This window comes from Siphateles boraxobius, unplaced genomic scaffold (genome assembly GCF_051911475.1).
Source record: "Siphateles boraxobius isolate OS27281-9 unplaced genomic scaffold, OSU_SipBor_1 41, whole genome shotgun sequence".
Lineage (NCBI taxonomy): Eukaryota > Metazoa > Chordata > Actinopteri > Cypriniformes > Leuciscidae > Siphateles > Siphateles boraxobius.
In genome coordinates, this window is record NW_027509042.1 from 2,482,098 (window position 1) to 2,493,462 (window position 11,365).

At 37.0% G+C, this 11,365-nt stretch overlaps 1 protein-coding gene across 1 annotated transcript; it reads left to right on the forward strand.

Annotated features, from left to right (window-relative positions):
- Window positions 1-892: 892 nt before the first annotated feature.
- LOC143706160 (adenosine receptor A1) lies at window positions 893-10,464 on the forward strand. The gene is made up of 2 exons (XM_077197811.1): window positions 893-1,569; window positions 6,045-10,464. The coding sequence occupies exons 1-2, from the start codon at window positions 1,181-1,183 to the stop codon at window positions 6,670-6,672; spliced, it is 1,017 nt and encodes a 338-aa protein (XP_077053926.1). The 5' UTR covers window positions 893-1,180; the 3' UTR covers window positions 6,673-10,464.
- The last annotated feature ends 901 nt before the right edge of the window (window positions 10,465-11,365 follow it).

Here is an 11,365-nt window from a genome sequence, read left to right on the forward strand (position 1 = left end):
AGTGACAGTGACGTGACATTTATAATGTTACAACGATTTTAATTTCAAATAAATGCTGTTCTTTTGAACTTTCTATTGATCAAAGAATCCTGAAAAAAACTATTTCACAGTTTGCACAAAAAATATGAAGCATCACAACTGTTTTCAACATTGATAATTATTAGAAATGTTTCTTGAGCAGCAAATCATCATATTAGAATGATTTCTGAAGGATCATGTGACACTGAAGACTGGAGTAATGATGCTGAAATTCAGCTTTGATCACAGGAATAAATTACATTTTAGAATGTATTTCAATGGAAAACAGCTTTTTTAAATTGTAATGATATTTCACAATATTCCTGTTTTTACTGTATTTTTGAATGCATCAAATGTATGAATGGGTGAGCATAAGAGTCTTCTTTCAAAAACATTAAAAAAATTACAGTTAAGAATTAAAAATGTTACCGGCCTGAAACATTGAACAGTACTTTATATAAAATATCTGTTTCAGGAAATAAACAAATATTTAATTAATGATCAAAATGAATATCCGTTTATTTCCAGAAACTAAAACAAAAATACTCATTTTTGGAAATAACCCATTTGTCGTGTGTATGAATGAACATGTGCAAGAATTCTTTCTTACAATAAAATGTATTGTATATATATATATATAAAAAAAAAATTCACACTTACAGCTGAGTTTTATTCCATTTAAATTCAAATCACAATTCCATACTCTGATTGCAACTTCAATTCAGCTTCAAAAGGCATTCTAAATTAAATTCTGAATGGCACAACTGGTGTTTCAGGTTTGGAAAGTGTAGGAAAAGAGAGATAGTGAGAGAGAAATGGTGAGCGAGGCGAGCAGTGGGGAAGATAATAATGCTGCAGAGAATAAACCACCCCTCCCTTTCCCAGCCAGCAGAGCCTACGCAACAGACGGAGAAGCAGGAGTTTGTGAAGATGCAGAGAACAAGGCACATGGCAGCTCAAAGTAACTATAGATAACATGGATCTGCTTATGAAGAAACTCACATGAGTGCTTTTCATGGCATCTATTGACAAGACAGGCCACTTCAGCTACTACCAGTAAGAAAGACTTCATTACGAGACAGCTATAAAGACTGAGAAATATAATAAAATAAGAGCACATACCAGGATTTGAGAACATTATGAGACTCTTGTAGAAGACCTAATGGAACAAGAACAACTGCTACAGATGGTGAAGATGTCAACGGTTACGGTAACTGAGAGTTGGGAGAAAGCGGACCTGATGTACATCTCCATTGAGACCACTATCGCCCTGGCATCGGTGCTTGGGAACGTGCTGGTGGTCTTGGTGGTGTGCATGAACCAGGGTCTTAGAGACCCGACCTTCTGCTTTATTGTCTCTCTGGCGCTGGCCGATATTGCGGTCGGCGTTCTTGTCATTCCGCTGGCGGTGGTCATCAGCCTGGGTCTCACCACACAGTTTTACACTTGCCTCTTCATTTCGTGCCTTCTCGTCATCATCACCCAAAGCTCCATACTGTCCCTGCTGGCCATCGCCATCGACCGATTCCTGCGCGTCAAAATCCCCACCAGGTGAGTCTGAAACACTTACTGAATAAAGATTCAATATTTTACCTTTAATAATAATTAATTACAGCATAAAAAGTGTTTAACTGTTTATGTCATGTGACCATTAACCAACATCAGACCATTGAACATGTAAATGTGTTGTTAAATTATAAAAATATTAAATTAATATATCATGCTGTACATTTGTGAATCCCTCTTCTAAATAAACCGTATCAGGGTGATGCACAAACATATTTACTATGTTTTACAACTATGTCTATTAATTAGTGCAGAATAATAAAGAGAAATCACAAATGACTAATTTTATGCTAGTTAACTGGCTTTAGATTTCTAGGACGTTACAATTGGTGTGCAGGTCCACCAAAGAATGGTGCATAAAAAAGCATTTTGCAAACTGTCACAATAAAACGGCTGTGTTAAAATGACTTTTGCATGACACAAAGCAATCATTTAACATGAAATGGTTGTCATGCACAGCCTTGAGTAGCTTATAGCTATCATGCAATGGCTTTATGATAAAAAAAACCACCAAGGTTCAATAAATAGTTTAATTTCTTTTCTAAGTTCTATTTCTAAAATTTGCATTTTGTCACAGAGATTAAACTTTACCTTTAATGGATCAGTTGTGTTTTATCATCTTCCTTAGCCAGACAGCAGGACCGCAATATATCTGTTGCTTTCTTTAATGCAAATCAATGGGCTGGTGTAATGCAAGGCTTTTAACTAAATTAAACCCCTGCTGTCTGTCTAAGGAAATGATTTTCACTGGTATGATAGTATTTTGGCAGCGTACCTAACCACTCATTTCCCTGATGTTTGATGGCATGTGACTTATGCTTATGTAACACATTTGTGAGGAACGGTGAATTTAATATATTAAAATACATCATTTATTTCTAATAAATAACAAGTTTATTTTCATTTAGAAAATGTACTTAGGCAAATGTACCTAAGGCAAGTGTAACTCATCCCACACCATTTGTACTGCAGATATAATAATGAATATAGCTGCAAGCAGAAATTATCGGGGCCAAGCGCAAGAAGACGATAAGACATGCCAATATGGCTGGAAGTGTCAGACCAACTGCAGCAAGGATCAATTAAAGACATTTTAAGATGATTTTAGGCAAAATAGCTGAATAATAATATATACAGTAACTAAAAATATGATTTAATGGATTATCACTATCGACCAATAGATGGCGCAGTTATGAAATTGATGTGATGTGGTCAGAGTGAAGTGACAATGACACATACAAAGTTTAGTGTCAATATGTCAAGGCATTGCGGAGATAAAGCCTGAATAGTCCTTTTGGCGTCATTCCTCAAATTTGTTGCTGCGGTATATGTAAACGGTTTTGTCTATCAACACGAAATCCATAACTTTTAGTCGGCACAGTCTGGAGATGATACGATTCGATTTTGGTGAAAATCGGACAAATGGTCTAGGAGGAGTTTGAAAAACTATTGAATGAAAATCAAGATGGTGGACAGGAAGTTCATCCAATTATGGCAAACTGTTCTCTGCTGACCCAAGGAATCTATTAAGACCAGTGTCATTACAATAGGCAAATGTATTCAAAACTTATTAGCATTTTTGGAAATTTTATTATAACTTTTGACCAAAATGTGGCGTTGTCTCGAAATGTTTTTTTAAGTGCTAAATCACAATGCTACACAAACCGTAAGGCGAAACCTACCATGTTTGGTATTGTTGGACTCGGCAAGCATTTAGGAATCTAAGGAGATGACTCCCGTGAAAATAAGTCAACCACACCTAGAGTTATAAGCAATTGTGTAATTGTGAAAATGTAATTTTACCCATAGGTGGTGCCAGTTCGAAACTTCTCAGCCTCTTTCACAGCATCGCGCCGATGACCCATACCAAGTTTTGTAAAGATATGTTCATGCATTCATAAAATACAGAATTTTAGTACAAAATTCAAAATGGCTGAAATGGAAAATTGGATATCAGTTGACTCGGCATGACGCCCCGAATCTAACGAGACCACTTTTATGATTTTTGGACAAACCGTTCAGAAGTTATAACCAAAAATAGCAATTTTTCGTATATCCGGACCAGTAGGTGGCGCTGTGCCGAAACGCACCATGTAGCCTCAAGTCATGCTTGTGATGACATGTACCAAGTTTGGTCTGAATATGATAAAGCGTTGCGGAGATACATCCTTCGTTTGTTTTTGCAAGCGCTACATAAAATTAGTTTGCGCAGTATTCAAGAATGGTTTGACGAATCAACTTGAATTCCAAAATTTTTTGTTGGCATGGTCTGAAGATGATCTGGTTCAATTGTCGTGAAAATCGGAACAAACGTCTAGGAGGAGTTCAAAAAAGTAGGTTTTTAAAATATTCAAATGGCAATCAAATCGCCTTGAGCCAAGGAATCAGTGGGAAATTAAATTTTGTTTCTAGCACTTATGGTTCAAAAGTTATTAGCATAAACATGAGTACACCTTTGGACAGTCAGTGGTGCTAGAGGGATTGAGTTCACCAAAATGACTGTTCAGATTGTCCTCTATCAGTGTGCCAAATTTCATAACTTTCCCGCAAGCGGTTCTATGGGCTGCCATAGACTTCCATACGGAAGAAGAAGAAGAAAGAAATGGAATCATAAGAAGAACGCCAACAATTTCAAGAGGTGCCTACGCACTTTCAGTGCTTGGCCCCTAAATATAGCTACAAGCAGCGATTCGGGGCCAAGCCCCTGAAGCAGCAGCAAAAGCAGTGCAGAGCAGGAAGAGCAAAAACAACAGAAATTGCACATACATGAAAAAACAGCTGGTTCAGAAGTACAGGTGAAAATGAACTCAAAATGAACATAAGTTCAGATGAGATTGAACACAGAATGAACAAAACATACTTATTTCTAATCCAAGAGAAAGAAAGATTTACAACGCTTTAATAAAGGAACCGTAATGACACAATATTTCACTAAATTTTTCTAAAGTCGTGCCAAACAGGACTCGAACCCACTATCTCTGGATTGGATGCCTGTCACTTATCTCGTTGGGCCACTGGGAAGACATGCATGAGAATCAACTCAAAATGATGAATTTTTATATAAATGCACCACATGTCTTTTTATTGAGCTCCTTCTCAGATAGACACCATGTCTGGAACTGGAACAACTTTTGCTCCACTTCTGGTCACAGTACCTATTGCGGTCTGGGTGTGTGCCACACAGGATACAAACCCACGACCTGAATGGTTCTGGGCTCGTGGCACGTGGTTTAACAGATTACATGACTCAATTAACGCTGGCTTACCAAACTGCCAAGGAGACGCTTCAGTGTGAGAATTAGCACACAAAACCATGTTAACCAGATTAGGTTATTTTTAGGGCTGGGAAAAGATTAATCGCGATTAATCGCATCCAAAATAAAAGTTTGTGTTTACATAATATATGTGTGTGCACTGTGAATAATCATTTTGTATATATAAATACACACACATGTTTTATTTATATATAAAATATTTATATTTATATATAATACAAATTATAAATAAATATATACAGTATATTTTCCCAGCCCTAGTAATTTTATTAGGTAATCTCAGATATTTTAATGCTAATGTGGCTCATGGTTAACCTGATAGCTGAAGAGCCAATGCATTCGTAAAGTGTAGCATTTTACCTCATGATATTATATTGTAATTACTGGCAATGTCCTTGTTATGTTCTATTATAGCGCCACCAAGTGGTGCAGTTCCACCGCTTTTTTATGTGTTCTCAGAGTGAGCCCAAATTTGGTGAAAATATCTCATTTTGTTTTAGAGTTATAAACATTTATATGTATGAGAGCATAAAAAATTACCCATGGGTGACCATGGATATTTTTATCATTTACTATAAAAATGTTGACATTTAGGGATTAATGTAGAGCCAACGACCTACGTTTCCGAACTTCCTACAGTGGTTTCGTCTCGATCGGTTTAATGGTTTCGAAGATATTAGCAAATGTTTTTTAAGCACTACTTTACAACATAGCTCTAACCATAAGGCAAAAGCATGTTTGGTATCGGGCAAGGATTCAGGAATGTAAGGAGATGACTCCCGTGAAAATAAGTCAATAAGTTATAAGCATGTAAATATTTTTTTTCACCACTACTTGGCGCTGGTCTGAAACTTCTAAAGACTCTTTCAGAGCATTGTGCCGATGACCCATACCAAACTTTGAAACGATACATTCATAAAATACAGCATTTTAGTACAAAATTCAAAATGGCAGACTCCACACCCAATCCATATCTAGAAAGAGACCTATATAGAGATCAATGACCAACTAACCTCCCATTCAGAAAAGGTCAAAATCTAGCTGTGTATTACTACAGTACTTTGTAAAAAAAACTTGAATGTGATACACTTAGATGTGAGCAATGCATTTACAGAACAACACTTGAATCACCGCTTGGTGTTATATTGGTTACAAAAAGTAATTGTATTTGTATTGTTTTGGCAGGTACAACATCATTGTTACACAGAGGCGGGCGTGGGTATCTGTGGGTTTGTGCTGGCTCATCTCTTTTGTGACTGGCCTAGTGCCTATGGCCGGCTGGCACCGCACTCCACCTGGAAATGTCAGTTCGACGCCCATCCAATGCCAGTTCACCAACGTCATGTGCATGGATTATATGGTCTATTTCAACTTCTTCGTTTGGGTGGTGGTTCCCCTGACCATCATGATTGGCCTTTACGCAGAGATCTTCCGCTTGATCAAACGCCAGCTCAACCGTCGAGCCGAGGCCACTTGCGACTCCAGCAAGTACTACCGTAAAGAGCTGAAACTTGCAAAGTCTTTAGCACTAGTTCTGTTTCTCTTTGCGCTCTGCTGGCTGCCACTTCATATCATGAACAGTATTGTGTTTTTTTGCCACACATGCAATGTGCCAAAGAGTGCTTTATATGTGGGCATCTTTATGTCACACATCAACTCCGCACTCAACCCGCTAGTGTATGCCTTCCGCATCCAGCGCTTCCGTAATACACTGATTCATATCATCCAGCGATTCATGCTCTGTAAAACCTCCTCAACCAGCCCAAGCCAGCACGGTCTGGGACCAATCACGGAGAAAACGCAAGTTCAGTAGCAACTAATGGTGCGTTCACGTGCTATGGAAAATATGATATTTTCCACTTGTGAACTGGTATTTACCAGTGTGTTGCGATCAAGTGCTTTTGTTCTCGTAATGTGGTAAAAAGATGGAGATCCAGACCTGTTATTTAGCTAAAACTATTTTAGATTGCTTAAGTCATCTGCTACAGCAAGAAGATGATTTATCAAGACTCAAACGGTAAATAATATGCTGTATATTTTCTAGATCATGAATAGTACATATTTTTACCATTCACGACTCTCGCGTTGCTCTTCGCCATTTTGAAAAGGTCAAAGGTTATCTCATCTCGGCAACTCGTGCATCAAAATATTCTACGAGCTGCCCAGTGGAAAATACCACATGAGGGCTTGTTCATGTGCATTTTCCACGTCGGCTTTTAGTATTTACCATAAAATTACCATAGCACGTGAACGCATCATAAGACTGAGGGGGGAATTTACTAAGAAGGGTAGCATACGTTGGAGTTGGTTTAGCACCTGATTGACTAAAGGAACTATGCAACTATGTAACAGCATAAACACTCACAAATGTGCAATGCTATTTTTTATTTTGCATTCTTATTCTGACCGCTACATTGTGGGGGATGCCGCAGGCCACTCCAATCTGACATTCCTGCAGTTCATGCACCTGAATCAGCTCTTTACATTGCAGAAACAGCACTAGTCTACACTGTGTGTCTGGAAATATGCCCAGTTATAATCAGTCCCTCCAGGATTTTGCGGGCCTTTTTTGTGATTGTTGCGGCCTAAAATGCCTGATGTTAAGGCCACTTTTCTAAAAAAAGTTACGATGAAAGTTGCGATGTTCTTTGGCATTTGTTTTTATAGGTTAAAACGGCAAAGGTAGATAGATTTTAACTTAAAGGGATTCTTCACCTCTGTAAAGATGAATGTGTATTTAAAATGGGTCATTTACAGTTTTTTTACCATCGCTATGACAATTTTTTTCGATAATTTTAACAAATTTAATAAACTCTTAACACAGTTAGCACTACATCCGTCTGTGTAAGCTATACTAGTAAAACATTTATTGTTGCTTTAACACAAAATGCATACAATTAACACAAATTTAAAATGCTTTAACTTCTTTTACACACAAGCTCAAACAAGACAAAAACAATGGATTTTTATTGGCAAATTTACCAATGTTCTAAACCTAACCCAGGCTAAAGTCAAGGTGAACAGCTGTTAATATTGTGAATTGAAACACAAATATATTCCCTGTATTTTATTCTATTGTTACTGAGAAACAGCTGATTGAATTATGCAAATATATAAATTTATTTTATTTATTTTATTCATTGCAGTAATTCTGTCTCTGTTTTTTCATCACAGTAACCGTACATTCTATAAAGCACTCTGAGTTGGCTCTTTTTTCATTGAATTTCTACAGAAAACTACAGAAAACCTAAACCAAACGAAACTGTAGAGAGGCTTCAAAAGAAACTGCAGTGCAAAACACAATCTATGATCAATACAATATACTGTCTGTTGTATAAGGGCATACCTGACACATATAAAATAATGCAGTTTCTGTAATTCCATCTGATGTTAGTGTTTTTATGACATTGTGCTATGATTGACTAAATCTTCCTGTTGGACGAGAACATATGTTAGTGTTTTGAAAAATTATTTGATTTTGAGACATGTTTGCAGTGTTTTGGTAGACATAGTGTATTGTTGCTAGTGTATTATTGTATTTTGAAAATTAGTGTTGGAGTTTAGTTTACAATGTGTAGGCCTAATTTTGAGCATGAAATTAACTGTTTTGCCAATTGTGTGTTGTAGGTGTGTTGGTGCGTTAAGAGTTTAGGAAATTTGTTTAAAGTATTGAAAACATTGTCATAGCGATTGTAAAAAACTGAATGTATTAGAAATGTGAAATTATTTTTGAATTTGCCATTCCCAAGCCACGCCCTACCGGTAAGAGAGCGCAGTTAAACAACAAGGCTATCTACTAGTGAGTCTCCATGACAAGTCTGCCCGGGATTTCGAGATCGCCAAAAATGTCCGCGATTCGGCTTTTGCGTTCTACAGTCGCCATTCATTATGTTTACTGTGGCGAGCAGGACGAGACTGAGGACCGCGGGAGAACGACGCGAGTGATTATGAGCAACACTGTGAGACGCACCGGTCTCGTATCTCTCACGGAGGAGCGGGAATTTTATTTTAATGTTATATATCTTTTTTGTGCATGTTATAGGTTTACAAAGTGAAAAAGCACAAAGTCCACCCCAAAGGGACTTACCATGTCCCAGAGAAAACACTGTTCACCATCTGCTCTATTGTAGTCCAGCCTTTACTTCAGAGACAAATGTGCTCACTTTGTAACACACGTTATAATGCCCGCCTAGCTGCCAAACATAATGTTGCATGTAACTTTGAAATGTGTTTTACTTTTACCTATTTTGTAAAACAGAGTGTGTTGCCCGTTGTGTGAGGAGAGTGAGCTGCTGCGTGAGGAAAGTGGACGACGCTTCGCAATGATTGGTCAAAGTTGCAGAAAAGTTGCGGTGATTGGTCAAAATTGCAAGCCGCACTGAATTCACGGGGATTTGTTGAAGTTGCGTTAATTGTTGCGATCGCAACATCGCGAAATCCTGGAGGAACTGTATGCTTTTCTCCATCATTTGATTAATTACTGCTGCCGTGATCACAGGAAAATGGACACAAACATCGCTTTTCAAACGTAATTGTGCAGTTTTGTAAATATGGTGCATTTCATTTTAAGCCTTATTTGCACAGCAATGAGGCATGTTGCACTGGACAGAATAACAATGACTTTAGTCAAAGTGCAATACCGCACCTTGGTCCAGCTGAATAAATATAGCCATTTATATGTTAAGAGACTGTCGTTCTCTCTTAAATGATGCACTATGTACTCAAACATGTAGTCTATGAATTTTACAAGGTTATTTTGTAATTCAACATTGGAGAATGATAGCCGCTCTCCCTCTTCTAATTAAAGCTGCATCAGTTGAGTGCATGAAGTGTCCAACATTTCACACTTCTTTTTATCGGTTAATTAAGTCTATTATCTGGGTATTTAAAGTGCACTTTTTCTTTTCTGAATTTTCAGTGTGAACACACTACATGCACTATATACTACAAATCGGATTATAGTAGTGTATAAGTATGCAAATTGGGACGCGACTTGTGTTTTAAAGGGATAATTCACACAAAAATGAAAATTCTCTCATTATTAACTCAACCTCAAGTTATTACAAACCTGTATGCGTTTCTTTGATCTGCTGAACACAAAAGAAGATATTTTGAAAAATATGGGTAACCAAATTGACTTTCATAGTAGGGAAAACAAAATGTTATGGAAGGCAATGGGATGCAATAACTGTTTGGTTTCTGACATTCTTTTAAAGATCTTCTTGTTCAGCAGAAAAAAGAAATTCATACAGGTTTGGAACAACTTGAAGTAAATGACAGAATTTTCATTTTTGGGTAAACGATCCCTTTAAGAACTAGTCTGACTAATCTATGTTATGTTATGTAACTGACTTAAAGAAAAAAAATCGATTTCTAACTTGTAGGACTAGTCTTAGCAGTTTATGCAACCGGCCCCTGGTTAAGTTGGATGTGTGACTATAGTGAATAAGACTGTTTTTTGTGCTGAAATGCCGAATGTAAAAGTGACACAGCTGTACAGTCAATTCACCGCTGTGAGTTAAAATATGGACAGGTACTTCAAAGATCTTTCTTTTGAAAGTAATAAAAGCATTTTGTGGCCTGATGTGGCTATAGGATGAGCATTGGATGGTTTGTTAGACTTGTCATTGAAATGCACAGCAAACAACTAGCTAGTAATTAGATTAAAACGGGACAATTTAAGAACCAATTTTCCACCAATGAGCAAAACACACCAATATTCATTACAGTTTTAATACTTCAGTAATGACAATTGGGGAAAATGTGATAAAACATTGCAATAGGCAAAACAGCTTAATTGTCCTCTTAATTAAAGGCTTCATTTTCTTTGTTCAAAACATAATTATGTTTCTTTAACTGTACACTTGTTAAGTTAGACAGACTTTGTGTATTACAAAGAAAAATCCTATACATTTAGCTAACAAACTATATCCAGCAAATTTACATAACACATAGCTGTACCAAACTATAGAGTTAGATAATGTGCTTTTATGACAGTAAAGATAAATTTAACACATGACTTAAATTTTCCATTTAACCAATAGGCTATTTAACTTTCCTGGACTGCCATAACAACATGTATATGCAAACTGGTATATCCTCAAGATGAATATGCAAATGCTGACTCAAAATACATTATGATCACAAACTACCCATTTACTGATAACATATTATGTTGACTAAGGTATAATGCATCCAGACTAGGCTACTAGCGACAAACCAACTGATGGGTGAACCAAGAGATGAGTGAGACAGGAAGCTCCGTGTTACAGAAGTGGCACAGACGATCTGGCCGCAAAATATGACAAATGAGTCACAGATAATGTGATCTTTCAGAATGCCAGCAAGTGAAAACAAAATGTATAAAAATGAACTATAAAATGTCCTTGGCATGACCACAACAGTGCCTATATGTCTTTATGAAGTCTTGAAGCGTTAATTACGTTGGCTTGACAAACATCTATCTATAAGCAGCCTAAGCAACCACCCAAAAAACAAAACCCACA